This window comes from Schistocerca piceifrons, chromosome 2 (genome assembly GCF_021461385.2).
Source record: "Schistocerca piceifrons isolate TAMUIC-IGC-003096 chromosome 2, iqSchPice1.1, whole genome shotgun sequence".
Classification (NCBI taxonomy): Eukaryota; Metazoa; Arthropoda; class Insecta; order Orthoptera; family Acrididae; genus Schistocerca; species Schistocerca piceifrons.
Genome location: NC_060139.1, coordinates 361,980,309 through 362,003,657, shown reverse-complemented (window position 1 = coordinate 362,003,657; position 23,349 = coordinate 361,980,309). Strand labels below are relative to the sequence as shown.

Here is a 23,349-nt window from a genome sequence, read left to right as displayed (position 1 = left end):
AGTTGATTATTGAATCATGAACGAGGACGTCAAATAGAATAACCCCTTCAGATTCCCACAAGACCATCACAAGACATTACTGACTGAGGGTGTGGCTTTGAACATTTTCTTCAGGGGAGAGGTTGTGTGGCACCACTCTATTCAACAAAAAATTGTCATGATCAGCCTCATAATACACAAACATCTCTGCACAGATGGTCCTTCATTGCTCTTTGTGGTCTTCCGTTAGGCAGTGAGATACCCAGTGGGCACACATCTTTGAATACCCCAACTGTTGGATGAGTATATCAGGACTAACAACAGAGACATTCAGTTGTGCAGCAAGTTATTTGATTGTGATCTGTAAATTACCTTGAATGAGAGTGTCTGCACAGTCTAACATAGTAGGAGTCAGAGAGTCACATGTGTGTGGCCGTCTGGCATACGGGAGATCGGAAATCTTGTTGTGATGATGACCGACACCTTGCCCAACAGCTCAGCATGCTCTTGTCCACTTCCAGGTCTCCACAGAGATTCTGCAAGCACCTATGAATATCTTCAGTGCTCTGGTTTTCTGGCAAATGAAACACAATGACAGTTCTCTGCTTGGAATGCATCTCTGTTACAGATGCCATTTTGAAGGCTACATATACTGGTGTCATCTATTGGAGCGTCATGAAACTATACGGACTGAAACAGGAATACTCCACAATGTTCCAGAGGAAATTCCACATTTTTTCAACAAAAATTGGCTGAGAAAAAAAGTTGCATTACTTATTGAATGCCTGTTGAATTTTTGTTTGATTCTTCACAATATTCAAACCACTCCACAATAAATCCTTAGTAGAAGCATTACCACTTTCTGCATACCACAATTTACTATACAATACAGCACTCTCTAGCTGCTCACATGTTTCCTGACGCATGCTGACTGGCTCATGTCCATGCTGGCAAAAGTGACCAGCTTTGGCAATAATGCCTCCCATCAAATGGCAAGCACCAGTACACTACTTAACTGTTCAAATATTGCATAAGGTAGGAAGATAGTACACTCACAATCAGTCTTGAAAAATGTATTTGGATAGGTTCTGTGTGCGTGTTCTGCTTAGCACATATTTTAAATGTTCCTTCATTTGTACTGATTCAGGACTAATTTTTTTTGTTTAATTTCATAGATCAATGGAAGCAACTATAGTTCCTATCAATGATCCAAAAATTGTTATTTTAATAACAAACTCAAATGTTCGGCATGAACTGACTGGTAGTGAGTATCCAACTAGAAGGAAGCAGTGTGAAGAAGCTGCAAAACTGCTTGGAAAGAAAAGCCTGAGAGATGCTAAATTAAGTGACATTGAAGGTAACTCATAAAGTAAAACAGTATCTTAGTTAAATCCTTTCATTACATCTTCTATAGCCTAAGCTGTTCATTCTTTTTCAGAACATGCCATTCCTTAGGCTCACTCTTACTTCATTGCTTTCTTTCATCTTGTGTATCCCTTCAGCTTTTTGTTGTCTTCCAAGATTATTTTCATGGATTTATTTACCTATTATACACTTTATTAGCTGTTGTGTACAATTACAGTTTCTATTTGTTCATCACAGCTGTTTGTAACACAAAAAATGTCTTTGTTACATAATGTTATCATTTCAGTAACCTCATCTGATACAAAATATTGTTATTTCTAACTTGTATGTACATTTGTTGTTGTTGTGGTCTTCAGTCCAGAGACCGGTTTGATGCAGCTCTCCCCGCTACTCTATCCTGTGCAAGCCTTTTCATCTCCAAATAACTACTGCAACCTACAACCTTCTGAATCTGCTTAGTGTATTCATCTCTTGGTCTCCCTCTACAATTTTTGCCCTCCACACTTCCTTCCAGTAGTAAATTGGTGATCCCTTGATGCCAAACATGTCCTATCAACCATTACTTTCTTCTAGTCAAATTGTGCCACAAATTCATATTTTCCCCTATTCTATTCAGTACCTCCTCATTAGTTACATGATCAACTCATCTAATTTCAGCATACTTCTGTAGCACCACATTTCGAAAGCTTCTATTCTCTTCTTGTCTAAGCTATTCGTTGTCCGTGTTTCACTTCCATACATAGCTACACTCCATACAAATATTTTCAGAAAGGACTTCATGACACTTAAATCTCTACTCAATGTTAATAATTTATCTTCTTCAGATATGCTTTCCTTGCCATAGCCATTCTACATTTTATATCCTCTCTACAGGGTTATTACAAATGATTGAAGCGATTTCACAGCTCTACAATAACTTTATTATTTGAGATATTTTCACAATGTTTTGCAAACACATACAAAAACTCAAAAAGTTTTTTTAGGCATTCACAAATGTTTGATATGTGCCCCTTTAGTGATTCGGCAGACATCAAGCCGATAATCAGGTTCCTCCCACACTTGGCGCAGCATGTCCCCATCAATGAGTTCGAAAGCATCGTTGATGTGAGCTTGCAGTTCTGGCATGTTTCTTGGTAAAGGAGGTTTAAACACTGAATCTTTCACATAACCCCACAGAAAGAAATCGCATGGGGTTAAGTCGGGAGAGCGTGGAGGCCATGACATGAATTGCTGATCATGATCTCCACCACGACCGATCCATCGGTTTTCCAATCTCCTGTTTAAGAAATGCCGAACATCATGATGGAAGTGCGGTGTAGCACCATCCTGTTGAAAGATGAAGTCGGCGCTGTCGGTCTCCATTTGTGGCATGAGCCAATTTTCCAGCATGTCCAGATACACGTGTCCTGTAACGTTTTTTTTGCAGAAACCGTGAGATTGCACAAAACACGTTAACTTTTGGTGAATTGCGAAGTTGCTGCACGAATGCATGAGGATTCTCTACCACCCAGATTCGCACATTGTATCCGTTCACTTCACCATTAAGAAAAAATGTTGCTTCATCACTGAAAACAAGTTTCGCACTGAACGCATCCTCTTCGATGAGCTGTTGCAACCGCGCCAAAAATTCGAAGCGTTTGACTTTGTCATCGGGTGTCAGAGCTTGTAGCAATTGTAAACAGTAAGGCTTCTTCTTTAGCCTTTTCCATGAGATTTTCCAAACCGTCGGCTGTGGTACGTTTAGCTCCCTGCTTGCTTTATTTGTCGACTTCTGCGGGCTACACGTGAAACTTGCCCGCACGCGTTCAACTGTTTCTTCGCTCACTGCAGGCCGACCCGTTGATTTCCCCTTACAGAGGCATCCAGAAGCTTTAAACTGCGCATACCATCGCCGAATGGAGTTAGCAGTTGGTGGATCTTTGTTGAACTTCGTCCTGAAGTGTCGTTGCACTGTTATGACTGACTGATGTGAGTGCATTTCTCGGCTCCTGTCACCATTTTGTCTCACTGCGCTCTCAAGCGCTCTGGCGGCAGAAACCCGAAGTGCGGCTTCAGCCGGACAAAACTTTGAGTTTTTCTACATATCTGTAGTGTGTTGTGACCATATGTCAATGAATGGAGCTACAGTGAATTTATGACATTGCTTCAATCATTTGTAATAGCCCTGTATTTTGACCACCATCATCTATTTTGCTTCTCAAATAGCAAAACTTGTCTGCTTCTTTAAGTGTCTCATTTCCTAATCTAATTCCCTTAGCATCACCCGACTTAATTTGACTACATTCCATTATCCTCATTTTGCTTTTGTTGATGTTCATCTTATATCATCCTTTTAAGGCACTGTCCATTCCATTCAGCTGCTCTTCCAGGTCCTTTGCTTTCTCTGACAGAATTACAATGTCATCAGCACACCTCAAAGTTTTTATTTCTTCCCCATGGATTGTAATTCCTACTTCAAAGTTTCCTTTTGTTTCCTTTACTGTTTGCTCAGTATACAGATTGAATAACATTGGGGATAGGCTATATCCCTGTCTCACTCCCTTCTCAATCACTGCTTCCTTTTCATGCCCCTTGACTCATAAATACCATCTAGTTTCTGTACAAATTATAGAGGGCCTTTTGCTCCCTGTACTTTACCCCTGCCACCTTCAGAATTTGAAAGAGAGTATTCCAGTCAACATTGTCAAAAGCCTTCTCTAAGTCTACAAATACTATAAATGTAGGTATCCCTTTCCTTAACCTATCTTCTAAGATATGTTATAAGATCGGCATTGCCTGGCATGTTCCAAAATTTCTACGGAATCCAAACTGAGCTTCCCAAGGTTGACTTCTACCAGTTTTTCCATTTGACAGTAAAGAATTTGGGTTAGTATTTTGCAGCCATGACTTATTAAAGTGATAGTTCGGTAATTTTCACATCTGTCAACATCTGTTTTATTTGGTATTGGAATTATTGTATTCTTCTTGAAGTCTGAGGGTGTTTCAACTGTCTCTTACATCTTGCTCATCAGATGGAAGAGTTTTGTCATGGCTGGCTCTCCCAAGGCTATCAGTAGTTCTAATGGAATGTTGTTTACTCCCGGGGCCTTGTTTCAGCGTAGGTCTTTCAGTGTTCTGTCAAATGCTTCATGCAGTATATCTCCCATCTCATCTTCATTTATTTCCTCTTTCATTTCCATGATATTGCCCTCAAGTACATTGCCCTTTTATAGACCCCCTGTGTACTCCTTCCACCTTTATGCTTTCCCTTCTTTGCTTAGGACACGTTTTCCACCTGTGCTCTTGATATACATACAGGTGATTCTTTTTTCTATAAAGGTGTCTTTTCATTTTTATGTAGGCAGTTTCTATCTTACCCCTAGTAATACATGCTTCTACATTCTTTCATTTGTTCTCTAGCCGTCCCTGCTTAGCCATTTTGCACTTTCTGTCGATCTTTTGAGACGTTTGTATTCCTTTTTCCATGCTTCATTTACTGCATTTTTTTATTTTCTCCTTTCATCAATTAAATTCAGTGCAATTTCTTCAGTTTTAATCTACAGTTCATAACTAATTAATTGTGGTCAGAGTCCACATCTGCCCCTGGAAATGTCTTACAATTTAAAACCTGGTTTGTAAATCTCTGTATTACCATTATATAATCTATCTGAAACCTTCCAGTGTCTCCAGGCCTCTTCCATGTATAAAACCTTCTTTCATGATTCTTAAGGTAAGCCTTAGGCAGAATTCTACCAGGCGGCTTCCTCTTTCATTCCTTATCCCCCGTTTGTATTCACCTACTATTTTTCCTTCTCTTCCTTTTCCTGCTAAAGATTTTCAGTCCCCCATGAAAGTATATGAATAATTTCTTTTATTGCAGCATACATTTCTTCAATCTCTTATTCATCTGTGGAGCTAGTAGGCATATAAAGATGTACTTCTCTGGTAGGCTTGGGCTTCATGTAGGCTTGTGCATTTAAAACTATCAATTCAAGTTTCAAAGCCATTTTATTCTTTAAAGGAGTTTATTTACAAATTTATGTTTCCTTTCTTTTTCTGAAAGTTACAGACTCAGTATATAATTTCTTTGATACTTTATTTTTCTTGCTGTGTCTGTTAGTTCTAGTCTGTTCTTTCTCCTTTCAGCATTTACTAAATTGTGTCCCATTTTCCATCCAACACTGGTGTTAATTTTTGGTTGTTGTTATTCTGTTCTTTCTCTTCTTTCCATTGTAGTCTAAATGTCCTTCATCATTTTGCTAACTTCCTGTATCATTCACCACTCTTTAGAAAGGAAACATTCAATCAAGAAGTATTTAAGTTTTGTAATTTTATTGTTCATGTTGATTGTGCCAGTTTTCGATAAATATCATTTAACTGTGCTCATTTTATCATTTCAGATTATATCTACCAAAATGTTAAACATTTAAAAGGCAATTTAATCTTTTAATACAGTAATTCATACAGGACTCTAATTTAGTAAATTAATATTATCACACATAATACATATACCTCATGTTAATGTTTTGTGTGTGGTATGTACTTCTAAGACTGCATACAAAGCAAGCATATTCTTGAATATATCTTTTTCTTTTTACAGTGCTACAGCAGAAGAAGGTTGATGAAGATATTGTGCGTCGTGCCAGACATGTCATAGGTGAAATTAATAGAACTGAACAGGCAGCAGAGGCATTGAAGAGCAAAGATTTTACGTTATTTGGAAAGTTGATGTTGGAGAGCCATGAGTCTTTAAGGCAAGTTTTAATTTATGTGAAATTTGTAAGTGAAATAATCTTGAATTCTACTTCCACATACTGAATGTTATGAGCCCTGATACTGTTGGGCTATTACAGAGTTACGATATTGATTGTTTTAAGATTCTTTTCTGATCTACCAACAACGTAGTTTGAATTTTCTGTACCTCTCACACCTTGAGACACATATGCATCACTTTTCTGTATGTCAATGTGCTGGCTTTGTTAGTATTTTTTAATCCTCCTCAGTTACTTTCTTAGTGTCAGATTTAATCCACATATCTAATGGAAAACATATTAATTGAGAGTGCACAATAAGCGGACACAGCCACAAGAACACTTATCTTGTGACTGACTGCTTCTGCCATACATATTCAACAATAATAAACGCTGCATTGAATCCTGGGGAAATCTAAAGAATATTACGTATTAATTGCTTGATCATGTCTGTGTGTTACAAGGTACAACTTAGTGACTAGTGAGTATTTATTACAAGCTGCATGAATTACGGCTTGTGTGTAATACTTTCAGCAAATTATATGACAGTTATCTCCAGCAACTATCTCTGATGATGTTCCTGTGATTTTCCTGGCCTAATTTAAAGATTTGAAGGGTTACTAACCAAGTTTACAATTTAATTTATGTATACAGTAACAGTGATTTGCAGTGACAACACATAGGCAGCACTAAATGTCTGTGCCCAGTAGTGTAGTGGTAACAAATGGAGACTTTAATTTATAATATGTGTGGGAGATATTTACAGATTCTGGTCAAGTTACACCGCGCTGTGGAATTGCGGCGGCTGTTAACTTTACTACTTTTCCAGCTGTATACCACTTCCTCTGTAGCTGACCAACTCATAGCTCCCATCATTGCCACAAAGTGTTATTTCAAACTCAGTTAAATGTGAAAGAGATAACAACACATACATTACACACTCATTATTACTGTAATTATAAACTATATATGTGGAAACCTTCCTTGTGAATCAGTCTATTTATTAGTGAGAACCATATCAAAATCCCTAAACCAGTTCCTGGTATTAGCCTTCACACACAGACAGAAAATCATGGTGTTTATATATACCGCTTTTGACAACTGACCTTCTCATCAATGATTGGGCATTAGTCTGTGGGGATGTAACCCTGTCGAGTCACACTGAACAATATCGCTGACCTGAGGTAGCTCGACTAATGTCTCTGGACCTGCAGTTTATTTGCTGTGATCAATGTTTGTGACGGCATGCTTTGCACTTTGTAGAACAGTAAAATATATTTGAATGGAAATGTACGACCTGTTAGTTGTTTTAACGTAACTACTATGCTGAGTATCATACTTACTACAAGTGTTATGTGTGTGTGCTGCCCGGGTTCTGGCCATCTGTTGAAATATTATACACTAAAATGGAATTCTCAACCTGGGAGGATAAAGAAGAAAACAGACATTTAAGTGTCTTTGGACATAAAAAAGTACAGCCTTTTTATAAATCTAGTTCAGAGACAAAACTCGGTGACCATGAAGTAGTTATAGTGACAAGACTATTGGTCTAGAAAAATACTGAGCCTGATAACAAGTTATTTTATTCAGGAAACCTGTCCAATTAAAGATGACCCAGAGCATCATGTATAATTAGTCACAAACTTTGAGTTCTAAGAGTAAAAGTGCCAAGAATTTGTTACTTAAATTCAGTCTGTTGTTTAAAATGCTTTGCAGAAGTGCTATATCTGCAATTTAATATGAATTTTTGAATGCATCTTCCTTTTGTTTCATTAAATATCTGAGTAAATTGAAACAGTATGATTTTTTTCTCACATACAAAGTTACAGATTCATTTTAATTTCGCAAATGATGTAATCATGACTATTGATGAAAACTATATTACAAGTATTCCATATAAAATACAGGCACCTCTCTCTCTCTCTCTCTCTCTCTCTCTCTCTCACTCACTCACTCACACACACACACACACACACACACACACACACACTCTTAGTGTGTATGCACCTGGAGGAAGAATGCTCAGGAAAAAAAAAAAAAAGTTTTAAAAGTGAAAAATATTGTTTGTCTGCCTGTCAACAACTCAATGCCTCTACAATATTACTAATTCATATTCTATAGTGAAATAATAAGCAACCAGTTGCATATAACAAATTTAATTCCTTGACCAGTTTCGGGCACTTGGTGCCCTTGTTCAGAAGGTTATGCCTATCAAATTATTTGCGATTGCCAATAGTAAAGTGTGATAGGCACAACATTCTGCAGAAGGGCACTAAGTGCCCGAAACTGGTCAAGAAATTAAATTTATTACATGCTACTGGTTGCATATTATTTCATTACATTATGCTACAGTTGCTAAAGATGGACAAAATACTAAATTCATATGCTCTGTGTAACAGCAAAAAACACCCTCTAAGTCAGATAAGTGAGGGCAAGAAGCACCTAGGAATGAATACAAACGCCTTCTGATGTTGTGTGTGTATATATACAGACTACATTGCATTGATCTCTATTCAGTGCCACTTGAGGTATTTCAAATCGAAACAAGCAGCACAAACAGCAGTATCAAAACTGTACATAATGCAAAGGAACTTTTAATGCCATTACATATATTTTTGAACACCAGCTCCTTCCTTCATCTTGATCTGTTCGCCTGAGGAAAGAGAAACAGCACTGTATTCTCACAATGTATGAATATAGTGATTTGTGGATATACAGTGAACATGTACTTGGAATGTAAATGAAGGAAGATTAGTGTTCAATTGTCTTCAGTGACAAAGTCATTAGAGACTGAGCTAAATTTCAGATTGTGGAAGAATAGGGCAAGAAATTGCCCATGTCCCTTTCAGTGGAATCATCCCAACACAAGTACATACAGCAGGTCTTGCAGTCAAAACAGAATTAAACTGTAAAACAACTACTATTATTATCCTTCTAAAGTAATGCGTACATTTTAATTCACTTCACCATTAACATGTTGACTGCCACAAGGCCACTGGCAGCGGAGCAGAACCTCCTGCTGTGGCTCCCAGTGACCATATAGCAGTCAATGTGTTAAGGGCATAAGATGTATGGCACTGTATAATAGAATTTCAGGAGTCACGTAAAATATTTGCCCCTTAGAGGTAGCTACTAGTGAAGACAATACCTTTTTCTCCTCAGGACTGGGTAATATTTGTTGTAATATTTTTTTTTTCCTTTTTAGTAATTTCTGTTTGCACATACACATTTATATTTCAGTAAAAAAGTTAAAGGTGAACTGGTTACAAAGATGACAGTCACAAAATTGCAGTCCCAATCAAAAAAGAAGATTGCATGCATAGCATGTTTTGCTGATGTTTTTATTCATTCCAGTTATATAAGTGAGTTTATTCATCAAAAGTAAGACGTTTACTACTTTGAACAGGATAATTTTGTTCTTTGTTATTCATTTTTTAATATTTAAGAAATGTGACAGTGTGTGTCTCATAATTGAAAAAGTAAAGTATTCTAATTTTCCTGTAAAGGCACAACTGTAACACAGCACTTCATTTTAAATTTATTACTTTTCACTTATTGAAATGAAATAATGCAACAGTTTTCTCTCGTTCACTTTTTCATAGTGTTCTGACCTTTGAAAAGTTATCTGTTTGCCTATGAGGAGTATGTGAAAGACACTCAAATATTACAGTTGAAGCAGGTAGCATCCAGTTATTTTTTGCAGTCTGCATGTGTAGGGAAGGGCTTCTCACACTAATTGCTATTTTAACAGGACTTGTGCTCTATAACTTTTTGTATCAAGCTCATATTTCTCACTAATCATTTATGTATCACTGCATGCCAATTAATCCACTTTAAGTCAATGACACTTAAAAATGTGTTCTCTTATCCCCCCCCCCCCCCCCCCCCCACACACACACTTCTTATTTTATTTTTATTCTCTTTAGTTAACTTTCACATTAAGATATTAAGATGATTAAAATTCTTTTGGATGTTGTACTGTGCCATTTATAAAATATAAAATACTTCAAAATACATAAAGCATAAAACCGATGTGTCGGATGTGCTACTACAGCCTTCCTCAGAGCAAGACTGGTTTTACCAGAGGAAAAAAAATGGTTCAAATGGCTCTGAGCACTATGGGACTCAACTGCTGAGGTCATTAGTCCCCTAGAACTTAGAACTAGTTAAACCTAACAAACCTAAGGACATCACAAACAACCATGCCCGAGGCAGGATTCGAACCTGCGACCGTAGCGGTCTCGCGGTTCAAGACTGCAGCGCCTTTAACCGCACGGCCACTTCGGCTGGCCTACCAGAGGAAAGACACCCCTACTTATTGCAAACTATTGGTGTCAATAAGTCATATTTCCGGAACTTCATTGACCCTAAAATATAATAGGCTAGTCATGACAAGAGAGATATGGTAGGAAGAAGGGTATTTGTGTACTGATTGGCTTATTGATGATTAATGCCTGTCTGAAAATTGCGACTTGGTTTCTGGTGGGCATGTTTTCATCCTGGTGTGCATGCAAGTACACTGCCTGTTCCTATATGGCTGCTTGTCTAGGCTGCTGTGTCCGTGACTGGTGAGGCTTCTGCTCCATAACCGCTTGCGGCCCATCACACTGGGACAGCTAGCAGCTAGGATGCTGGAAGTTTGTAGTTTCAGTCTGTTAATGTTATCAGACTTCTTAATAATTCCAGTCACCTTTTTTTGCACTGGTGTATCTATGACTTTTGCCAGTATACAGGCTTCCTGGAACATAATAGGTAGTCCACAATCACAGTGGTGTTCCAATTGTGCTGTTATGAAAGTATTTCAGTGATTTTTAACAGTCACAGAGTATTCAACATTTTCAGTTTACATGTTTCTGAGAAGGTGCATCCCATCACAGAGTGGAAGACTCATACAGAAGACAACCCTTAAGATGTTAAGAAGCAATTTCCTACATTATCCTTTTTCTCAGGCATGCTAGTCTTAAGAGTATGAAGGAGACTCTCCCTGGAGTTTCAGAAAGAAGGAAGAAGGTACTGGCAGGTTGAATTGTTTGGTTGGTGGGTCATTGTTATGCACACATAATTAATTCCATAAGAATATTGCCTGTGAAAGGTAAAGTTCAGTGTTTAGATCTCACTTCATCATACAGTTTTAATCTGTTACGAACTTTCACAACAGTGTGCACTATGCTCCAGAGTCCATTATTGAATCAACAAAAAATTGTCATTATTGCAGAAAATTACATGTCACATAGTAGTGCTGTTTATATAGCAGGCAGTGATACTTATCTTTTACTTACCACTGTTCTGTTTTTCTCATCATTTTGGATGTGAGTCAACAACAAGGTACTCTAACATGGTAACAGAATTCTGTAACATAGTGTATAATGCAGAATTTTAAATTATGCATGGAGCTATATTGCAGTTACATGATCTTCGTGGTAAATATATTTCACAGTACAGTAGCACCTAACTAACTCAACTATGATGGAATGTGTGATGGCATTTACTTATTCTCTATACTATTAGTTTAAAGGAAATGGTGCAGCAGTACAGTTATGTAGCATTATGTCTCCACATCCTTCAAATACTGCCCTATGCCAACTAAAATTATGTGATATGTCCTCAACACATTACTACATCCTAGGCATCTAACAGGTTATTACTAACTCTGAAGCACATACAAAGAGAGATTACTTTTTCTAAAGGTCAGACTACGAAGTCTCTTGTGCAGAATTAGACCGGCTGGTGAAGGCAGCTACTGAGGTGAAAGGTGTGCTTGGCTCTCGCATGACTGGTGGAGGGTTTGGAGGCTGCACAGTGACACTGGTATGTTCAAAGAAAGATTAATATTAATATTTAGATTTATTATCTGTGACAATGGTAGTCTAGTGGGTACAACACTACACTCCAGCACTGGAGGTCCTGGGTTCAATCTCAACCATGGGAGGAGATTTTTACTCATTCCAGTCCCTTTGGGATGACTGCAGGTTCACTCAACCTGCTACCAATGGAGTACTGGGGATCTGTCTGGGAATAAAAAGTAGCTGGGGTGATGGGCCCATCACCCTTCCCCTCCTAGTGCTGCAGTGAAGGAAATCTCAAGCTGATGCCTGGTCGCAGCTTGATCCACAGACATTACTTTAATTTACTTTTATGTATTCTTATTCATTCTAAGACAAAAAAGTGAAACACCCTGAAGGAATTATCCGAATAGGACAGACATTGAAAGATGTGATGTACATGTGCAGATGAACAAATGATTACAATTTCAGAAAAATTGAATGATTTATTTAAGAGAAAGAGCTTCACAAATTAAGCAAGTCAGTAATGTGTTGGTCCACCTTTGGCCCTTATGCAAGCAGTTATTTGGCTTGGTATTGATTGCTAGAGTTGTTGGATGTTCTCCTGAGAGATATCATGCCAAGGGCACAGAATATTGTCAACATACTGCTATGCTATAAGAGCGCCGTGGAAGAAAACCAAAGGGGTCTTGCTATGAAATTAAATAGCATCGCAGACCATCACTGCTGACTGTCAGGCCATATGGTGAGTGACAGGTTGGTATCCCCCGTCCAGGGCATCTCCAGACACATCTTCATTGGTCAGATCTCAGTTCGAAATGGGACTCATCACTGAAGACAATTCTATTCCAGTCAATGAGATTCCAGGCCAGATGTGCCTGATACCACTGCAAAAAGACTAGTTGGTATTCAGAGTTCAATAGTAGTTAGAGGAAGGAGTGCTGTGAGCTCAGCCACCTTTCTGAGAGCTTACTATTAATGGTACTTGTGTGATACTGATATAATGATGAATCTGGGCCTCCGAGTGTCTCCCTGACAATTGCTCCGTGCTCTCTCTAGATCAACCACTTCCTTCTAGACCCTGTATTCTGTCATGGTTCATCCATTTCTGCCAGTATTATCAAATAGTGGCAGTGCTCCTATTCAAATTTCAAGCAATTTGCCAGTTACTCCAACCAACTTCTTTGACCCCAGCTGCATGTACCCTGTTTACTAACTTTGCCAGCTGCGCAGTGAAATTGCTCTGCAGCATCACACATTCATCCATCAGCTATCAAGGTTAACAATCTTTCATTTTCTGTTGATACCTCTATGAATATCAATCTGTGGCCAATATGCATAACTCCATCATGGTGCATAATTTTTTGTCTTAGAGTGTACTAATACATAGTAACAAGTTGCATTTAAGGTCTAATGTTACAGCTATAGGTTTTATAACTGTAATTTGTGTATTACAAGACCATTAAAAGAAAATAACAGATTCAACATGCAAATGAATGAGAGGACAAGAAAAATTCAACTAATAGTCTGATTTCATCTTCTTTACTTCCTTAAGCTAGTGATTGTTGTTATTTATGTAAATATTTGTGTTCTTTTGTAGCTCCATGTTCATTCACTTATAATTCATTCATAATATTCTATAGATCTTGTGATGAAAGAGATATGGAAAGAGCTGATAATTTTGTCAGAAAGGAGTTTATTCTCTTATAATTACAGTGTATAATTGTCTTTCATTTATGATCTGAGTGTATTATTATTAACTTAAAAAAATACCTCCTACTTTTTCCGTGTTTCTTGTTCACAAAATCATGTTTTCTCTGACTTCGTTATCCACATTCTTAGAACTATGATGTGCATGTCATTAGAGCAAATATAATTTTCATTTTAACAAATACCATCTCCTCCACTTAGTCAATTTATTCCAGCCACATCCCCTTTGGAATTCTGCATAAACATGAATCACATGGTATAATAAGTGCATAAATATTTGTATTTTCATTCTAACAAAAAATGTTATGTGGGCCTAACTATTAATAAAATAATACAACAAAGAGAGTCTACAGATTTTACTGTTTTCTTCTTGTTTCAGGTGTATAAAGATGCTGTTAATGAAGTCATAAACAATACAAAAAAGAAGTACAAAGGAAAAGCAACATTTTATGTAGTCACCCCATCTGCAGGAGCTACAGTTGTGAGAGGAAAGTAATATCAGTGAAACCATATACTGCCATGACAGCTGTAGAATTGTTATATTTGTGAGCACTTGTTTTGGGCTACATAGTGTTGCACATTTAGTCATACAGCAAACTATTTCAGATTTTGAATAATTGTATGAAAACTATTACTAGACTAATTTTTAATGTAATTAGTACAACTTATGAAGTCATATCTTGTGTGTTAAATCTTAAGGTTGAAAGTATGGGATTAGGTGGTGTTTTACAAAAGGCACTATGTTATTGATCAGTTAGAAGTGTTTCTCTCAAGGAGTTTGCCATTTTGCTTATTAAACTATTACAAATATTTCTCTTCGCTCTGCAACAAAGTGTACATTATAGGCCATCTTAAAGCAAATTATATGATTTTCCAGACCAATAATTGAATGTTTCATAAACATTGCTGATACCCCTCCACTCTCTCTCTCTCTCTCTCTCTCTCTCTCTCTCTCTCTCTCTCTCTCTCTCTCTCTCTGTTGTGTATAACTGTAATATTGTACAGTCGCTTCAAAACCTAATACACAGAACCCGTTTCCTTCCTTTTTTTTAGCAATGGTTTACTTGAGCTCTTCATTTTTCTGAGAGGGGTAATCTAGTAATTTCATTAACTTGAACAGATGAGATGTGGCAATTGAATTTTCTGTATATTTATTCAGGCTGATGTCAAATGAAGAATATATTCTAAGGATTATGTAAAACTAATTTTCTCTAATTATAAAGCACATCAACCTCACAAAAGAAGGAACTGCATAGTGGAGAGAGGGAGCTGTGGTATAGATTGTAAACTGGTTAGAGTTTCAAACATACCACATTTACATATACAATTTTGTGCAGAGAAGAATGTGCAAGAGGAAATGATTGGATGTGAGTGGTACCTAGTACATAAACACACATACTGGTGTTTCCACACACCTAAACTAAGAGACATATTATCACAGCTCAACATAAGAAAAAACAGAAACTTCTTAATCATAAATACCATTAGTGTATTTTAGTTTTTCTGCCTTGGGCAAGAACCTACATTCTTTTTTCCTGCACATTCTTTTTGGATGTCGCTAAAACTTAGCTAAACTTGAAGTAACATTTGCTTTACTGGGAAGCATCTTCTTTACTCTGGCCCATCTTTTTCAGATGCTTACGTATTGTTGACACCCAAGAAATCTACATATGCCTTTTTCTTCTTGATACAGTGAGACAAATATAGAATTTCTGAAGCACAGATAAAAATCATCTTGTTTAGGGGTTGAATTAGTTGCATAAGGAATATTAGAAAAGTATAATCTATATATACAGCTGTTCAATAAAAGTGACCGTACAGTAATGTGATGTACTGGAATTCCCACTCCCCCATCAAACCTCCCAAATTACCCACTCCATTAGGAGATTGTTCATGGGAAGGAATATTGTTGCTATTCACTGTATGCATGAATTTCTCTATTCCTGATGAAGTCATAGTTACCCAAGATATAAGTGAGTGAGAGTAATACATTGGAACAAGGGCTCTTGGAAGATTGAGGGTATGCTCTAATTGATACACAGCACGTCTTATTTCATAGCATCTTCCACTTGAGTTTGTTCAGCTCTTGTACTAATTAAAGAAAACCATGATGAAGTGTACGATCATGGCCACCTCTACTATAGGCCAGAGTTATCAAACTGAAAACATTGTAACTTGGATGTCATTGGACTGGCTAAACTAAGATTACATTTCAGATTTTGCTGAGTGCAGACAGCATGACAGCTATTCTACATTTGTATTGAGTTTCTTTTCGTAGATATGATTCCAAAAAATGAAAAAGCAAATTTCTTGCAATAATACGCAAACTTTACGTTGCCATTACACATTTTATGCTCAGTTCATTGCAACAATTGCAAACATTTGTGATAAACTTTTTAGTAACTCACGCTTACTTCATAACAGCATATTATGACATTTCTCATCAGAAATTTATAGTTCAGTAACTGTGCAGTTTTGTGAGATGCCTACATACAATATTTCCCAGACTTGTAGTTATTTCAATCTACTTTTGTCTGAATATATAATCACTTCCATTTGTATACAAATAGCATTAAATTAGCTTAACAGTCTCTAGGAACTACAACATAGTATCCTTTACATCTTTCTATATGGCTGTGACATAATAACTATTTTAACCAACTTTTTATATCCTGTTCATCAGCATGTTGAATGTGATTTTTTCCATTACAGATCATAAGTATCCATTTAAATTCTTTTACATATCTTTCTGATACAGGGTGACTGGGAAATGGGTGTGGAATTTGTATGAGAAACAAGACCAATTCATTATTTTTTAAACTGTAATTTATACATGTTTTATAGATTTCATAGTAGTCACCTCCAACACATATTTATAACAACATGAAAGATTTAGGTCATGGATAGAATAAGATAGTCTCCCTGTGTTCTGTGATAACACAGTAGACCTACATGAAGATGACAGAAATGGGATATCTTTGTTAGTTTTTGTTGTTTACTTATTTTTTTTAACTGTGAATGCTGTATAAAACTGCTAATTATAGACTATAACGCAATTTCAAACTGTAGAACATATTACAGGCACTCCAAAGTTTGGTCTGTGGAATACTGTGGAACTAACTACATTTGACATCTATTACATAATTTGAAATATTGTTGCAATGAAATCGATTTATCAAGCAGATAAGGTATCTTTTTCCTGTGATATGAATTCACATTTGCAGTAACAAATTAATACTGAAGTTTATTCGGTAACAATATATTTGAAATGAGTTTGTTGTTGATTTGGATACTTACTTTGACTTGAGGCATATCTTCAGAAAAGTCTGCAGTATAAAGGAATATTTCATTGTCTTTAACTTTAATACTGCACTTTTGTATACTGTTTATTCTTTCTTGGTCAGCAGTACACAAACATTGAAAATTTAGTGTGTGGGGTTTTGGGTCCTTATCGTTATAAATAACAACCCGTTGATCCACTTGTTAAAACAATGAACACATTTTTATTGTCACACTTCAGACATATGTCATTACACATTGAAACTATCACATAGACAGAACATAATGGCCGCCTTGGCCCAAAGAGTTTCTGTGTGCCAGAGATGTTATAGCACGTTAGTGTTGCCACACAGCCCCCCCCCCCCCCACCCCTCCCTGCAGTGCAGAGCACGAGGTTCTGGCTGTTGTGGGGGGAGGGTGCAGGTGTCCCACTGTCTTCGTCCGGAGGGGGAACTGCGCAGGGCGGGGCCGGGCCAGGGTTCGAGCCCTTTTGGATGGAAAAATGTAATCACGGTGCCACACCGGTGGGAGTATGCGGCGAGCAGTTCGTGAGGTGACAGAGAGGGTGGGGGAATAGACAGAGACACGGGGTACAACACATACAGTGTCTCCGTGGCGTCAATGAAAGATTGAATGAGGGAAGGATCTAAGGAATTGGGGATCGGTGAGGAGTGGAGAATGGAAAGTTGGAAGGTGTCATCATCGGCAGAGCGGGGGGAGCGTGGATGATTAAGAGAGAATAATTTTTGTGATATTTATACAGATGTCAGACGGTGAAAAGTGTGAGACGTCAATGGAGACTGTAGTGGGTAGTTGAATGTCGGGTGAGAAGTGTGTAACGGGCATAGCAGGAGAGGGTGGGGTGAAGGGCATGGACCCCGGACTCTGCCCAGTGAGGGTTTCCGGCGTTGTTGAAAGGAGTGTGGCCAGCGTGTCGTCCCTTGAGGAGGCGGCGGTATGGAGGACGTCGTGGTTGGCGGCGTCGGTCGCTGGAGTTGTTGTCATCAGGAGTGACCCACGCCGGCTTGAGTCGAGACACTGACACTGTCGAGAGTTTGCCTTTGATACAGATGTTGAATGTATTCGATGAGCGCCTGAGTACCCTGTAAGGGCCTGTGTATGGGGGTTGCAGGGCGGTGCACACTGTATCATCCCTAAGCATCACAGCTTCACACGTGTCTAACCGCTGGTGCACGAAGTTTTAGGCGGAGTGTGTGCTTTCGGAGCGAGTGTTCTCTGTGCTCGTATCGTCTGTCGTATGTTCTCGATTAGCACGGGGTATTCGATGGTATCTTGGAGCGATGAAGGCTCGACAAACTCGGCTGGTAGGGTCAACGGCTTGCCATAGAGCAATTCGGCTACCGAGCACTGCAGGTCATCTTTATATACAGAACGAAGGCCTAGCAGTACCCACGGGAGGGCGTGTAACCACCGTTCCTTGGGCACATTAGCGCTGTCTTTAATGTGTGGTGCCATCGTTCCACTAAGCCATTTGATTGGGGGTGGTAGGCTGTCGTGCAAATGCGGCCATCGCCGAAGAGCTCGCACATTTTTGTGAAGAGGACAGCCTCGAATTGACGGCCTTGGTCTGTAGTAATGGTTTCAGGGCAGACGAAATGTGCAACCCATGTGGAGAGGACAGCGTTGGCGACTGTTTCGGCCGAAATATCAGCTAGAAGGGTTGCCTCGACCCATCTAGTTGTTCTGTCGATAAAAGTAAGCAAGTATCGGTCACCGACAATGTCGAATTGGATGTGGCGGAGTCTGCCAGAACGAGAGCGGAAGATGCCTGAGGGGGGGCATGCAGTGGCGTCCGACTGTGGACTGCTGGCATGAAATACAAGTGCGACACCAGTTGCGACAGTCTTTGCGAAGCGAAGGCCATACGAAATGCTCGGCAATGATGCGCGTAATTGCGCGAATGCTCGGGTGGACGAGACTGTGCAGTGCATCAAACACCAAGCGACGCAAAGAGGAGGGGAGGAGGGGACATGGCACGCCAGTGGAAGTGTCACACCATAGCTCCAAGTGTGCGCCGGGGATCGTCTTGCGCGCCAGGCACAGAGAGTGATTATTGTCAGATAAAAGGCTCGCCAAGCAATCATCATTTGTTTGCGCTCAAGCAAGAGTGTCGAAGTCGATTGAGGAAGATATGCCCAAGATCCGGGAGAAATAATCAGCAGCTATGTTGTCGGATCCTCGAACGTATTGTACATTAGTTGCGTATTGTGAAATGAGGTCGAAATAATGGAACCTCCAAGGAGGTGGGCTGGCTGGAGGGTTTGTGAGTGCTTGGTCTGTAAAGATTGTGAGGGAGCGTCCCTCGACGTCTTCGTGGAAATATCTAATGGCTTCGTAGACAGATAAGAGCTCTCTGTTGAAAGCGGACCTTTTGCACTGAGAGGGAGGAAGTTTTTTTGAAAAGAACTTAAGAGGTTGCACCACCTCTCCTCTGTGTTGTTGAAGTACTGCGCCGATAGATATTTCGCTAGTGTCAGTGGTGAGCGAAAGTGTTGCATCCGGTTGTGGATGGGCAAGCGTGATGGCTTCTGCGAGTGCGGTTTTGAGTTTTTTGAAAGACGCACGCATGATGTCTGTCCCCGGCACACGCCTGTCGCCTGACATTTGTGGCCCGCGCAGTGCGTCTGTGACGGGGACCTGTAGTTCGGCGGCTCTTCGAATGTGGCGGTGGAAAAAAATGATCATTCCTAAGAACTGGCGGAGTTCATGGTATGTTTCTGGTATCGGCAGCTGTTTGATAATGTATATTTTCTCTTGTGTGGGCCAGATACCATCGGCTGAAACTATGTGTCCCAGAAAAGCAGCAGAATCCTGTCTCAGTTTGCATTTGTCTTGGTTGACGATCACACTGTGGGACTGTAATGTGTCAAACAGCGCGCGGATGTGAAGCTCGTGTTCCTCCCGAGAGGAAGAAAAGATCAAAATGTCATCCAGGTACGTGTAGCAGAAAGGTAGGGGTCGTAACACTGTATCTAAGAACCTCTAGCAGGTTTGGGCAGCGTTTTTTAATCCGTAGGGCATGTAAATATATTCGAAGAGGCCGAAGGGTGTGGTGATGGCCGTTTTAGGGATATCTTGTTCATACATTGGTATTTGGTGATACGCTTTCTCACAGTCTACCACACTGAAAATTTTAGTGCCTGCCAACTGAGAAGCGAAGTCCTGAATGTTTGGTACTGGATAATTGTCCATGATTGTGCGGTCGTTGAGACGTCTATAGTCGCCACAGAGTCTGTAGGAACCATCCTTCTTCGGTGTGAGATGAATCGGTGACGACCAGTCACTGGAGGATGAGCGTACAATGCCTGCTTTTAATAGGTCCAAGATTATTGCTTTTGGCGCCTTGAGTTTGTGTGGATTCAGGCGTTATGGTTGGTGTCTGACTGGAGGTCCCTCAGTCATATTGAGTTTGTGACATGCGCCGCTTGTGATTGATAACATGCTATGCGCGTGGGGTACGTTGTTAGCATTTGAACACTCCTGCAATGAGTCAATAATTTGAGTGCATGCCGGTTTGTGCGAAGAGCGAATACCCCGAAGTGAGGCGAGTTCGGATTTTGTGCTCTGTAATGTCTGTTCGGTATGCTCGATAAGGGAGGTGAGCTTGGCCTTCGTTTGCTTGAGTTCACTGATTTCTTGTCATTGTAGTAGCATGTCGCAACTTTTACTAGTTAACTTGGCTGCAACAAGAGCACATTCAGTCTGCAATAGTGAAATGTCAATGTATTTTGACCGAATGGGTGATACAGAGGCAGTGGCCGTAAGGGCAATAGTCTTTTGCGAAGGTTGGCGGACTAATGTACTTCACGGAATGTCTAGTGAAAATTTGTGTTGTCGCAGAAAGTCAATGCCTAAGACCAGACAAGTCGCCTGTGCCACATGAAAAGTCCACGAAAGCTTCAAGTCTTTTGACATTTTAAGCGTTAAAGGCGCCGTACCTAACACTTTGATATGAGAGTCACTGAGCTGCGCGTAACAGTCTGGGCGAGGAAGTTAACACAGTAGGTGCGAGAGCTGTGGGTGGGGGGTGGGGGTAAGCCCGGGGGCCCGTAAACTGTTACACCCCTTGGATCAGTTGTTATTACTGTCTCATGTCTAGCAAAAGTGGGCGAGGTATTAGGAGAGGTCATATTCACTATACACTGTTCAGTTCAATCAGAAAATTGAGGCTGGCGGCTGTGCATAGCCAGGCGCGGAACCGATTCGCGGCGCGGATGATGTAGCAGCCATGTAGTGGCACTGCTCCGAAAGTTGGTGCAAAGTTCTGAGGGGGGCTGCGCACACCTGAGGTGCGACGTTAGCGGTGGAATGTCCGGATCTCTTTTCACAGTTTGTCCTGTATGTTCGAAAGAATGATCTTGAGGCAATATGGCGGGCGGTACGTGTGCGTTGTCTGTGAGTGTTGTGGTACTGCAATCCACTAGCAGATCGAAGGGCCTCGAAATGTTCGATGTATAGAGTCCATGCGTAGCGCAGATGGGTGGCATGGTCGGATTCTGACCGTAGAAATCATATGGTGGTACACCTCAATGCATAGGCCACATGACGATACAGGCGGTTCACTCGTACACACGATTGTTATTGTTATTGAACTCACGTAGAACACGAGAAGAGCGTCACAAACTGTCGTCGGGGTCACCAATGTGGAGTTTTGGATCCTTATCGTTATAAATAACAACCCATTGATCCACCTGTTAAAACAATGAGCAAATTTTTATTGTAACACTTCAGACATACGTCATTACACATCAAAAGTATCACATAGACAAAACATAATGGCCACCTTGGCCCGAAGAGTTTTTGTGCACCAGAGATGTTATGGCACATCAGTGTTGCCACAAGTGTAATGTCCTCCTTTAACCAGACCTAATTATTCTTCTCCTCCTGTTCTTTACAAGAACATTGCCTTCTGATTTCTGGATCACACTGTAATGGAGAGTGTGCCTTGCTTAAATGTGATGGTAACCGAGAAAATAATTTTTGCGTCACTTTTCATAAAAGCAGTGGTGTCTGATGAAGGAACTCTTAACAGTTCTATTCATCAGAATTCTTGTAAACTTCCACTCTTGACACATCACATTCCTCATCTTCAGTGTAAACAACACTTTCTTGCTGGATTTGTAATTACTCTTGCAACCAGAAACACAATATTTTTCAGCGTCTACAAGTAGAATAATGCATAAATTGTTAATATCTTAAATCAAACTAGTATTATGTATGAAAAACAAATGAGAATTTCAAAAGACTGGTCTGCTGTACTACGTGGGTATTGCAAAACTAAGTCTGTGAATTGGGGTGGATGTATGAACTATTTGTAATATTAATGCATAATCACCTATGAAAGGATTCAGATACTAAGTTTAGGAATCCAAAACATTATTTTCAGGTTCTGTTCAAAGTTTTGTTGACAGAGTCATTTAGATAGTACAGATGCAAATGTACGTGTAAAAACACTACAAACTGTACAGAATTCTGTGCTTACATTTGTGTTTTTTCTTTTAGTATTGTCACAACTATATGCTCTAATATTAGCAGAGCCCAGTAGGTCACAGTTACATTGAAGATGCAAAAACACACAAAGAAACACTTCGGTTCACTACCACACAGTCACATTAATACTGTTGGTCTTAACAATTTGTTATCGCATTTTAGCCTCTGGCCACAAATACAGGCAGCTGTGGTACAGCCCTTCTTTAAGTCTTCCCTGTTCTTTCCAGTAGTCCTACTTGGCAAGTGTTCCACAGCAACTAACCTTATTTAACAATTAGCATCAGCCTTCCCCAAGGCTAGGTTTATGCAATCATTCCACTTTAAAATCACTCTTGACAGACATATGTAGATTTGTGATGGCTGTGATTGGCCATTGGTTGGGTAGCCCAACAAGATAATATCTTCTCATCTATTTATGCATATTACATTACATTTATGTTTGTTGATGAAATGATGCCTTTGTAACAATTTTCTAAAGTGGCCCTCTAATCAATTACGCTAATGATACTTCTACATCTGATGATGTGTCACCATTAAGTCTTATGTGTTGGATATTGTTTGTTAGAAAATCTTCAGTCCTATCAAATAACTTTTACAATATATTTTATGTAATTCTACAGCATATTGATGCCAATGACGTTGGTCTATAAGTCTGTACATCTGTTGGCCTTAAAAACAGACTTGCATTTTTTTTTTCTAATCACATGGGATGCTCTGTTGTTCCAGTGATTTACAACAGACTGTTGCTTGAAGAGGGTGTCGGTACATCGGCATATTCAGTATAGAATGTAACTTGCACCTTGAGCTGTGCTAACTTATTTCTATTTCCTGTTTTTGTATCCTTGCAGTAATCTGAAGTAATCACTGTACTGTGATCTTTCATGAAACAACTTTGGGAAACGAAAATTAGCATTTCAGATTTAATTTTATTGTTCCCTTTTCTGTGTCACCATGATCAACAAACATTTTGAATAATACTATGATATATTAAC

General features: G+C 39.4%; 1 protein-coding gene across 2 annotated transcripts in view; it reads left to right on the top strand.

The window, feature by feature from the left end:
* LOC124775021 (galactokinase-like) overlaps positions 1-14,452 on the top strand; it is a 155,230-nt gene extending 140,778 nt beyond the window's left edge. The window contains exons 5-8 of one of the 2 annotated variants that reach the window (XM_047249783.1): positions 1,155-1,336; positions 5,924-6,077; positions 11,762-11,882; positions 13,947-14,452. In XM_047249783.1, coding sequence (XP_047105739.1) covers positions 1,155-1,336; positions 5,924-6,077; positions 11,762-11,882; positions 13,947-14,063 — 574 coding nt within the window. In that variant the 3' untranslated portion in view covers positions 14,064-14,452. The remainder of the gene's footprint in view (positions 1-1,154; positions 1,337-5,923; positions 6,078-11,761; positions 11,883-13,946) is intronic. The other variant, XM_047249784.1, reaches the window with a different exon arrangement.
* The last annotated feature ends 8,897 nt before the right edge of the window (positions 14,453-23,349 follow it).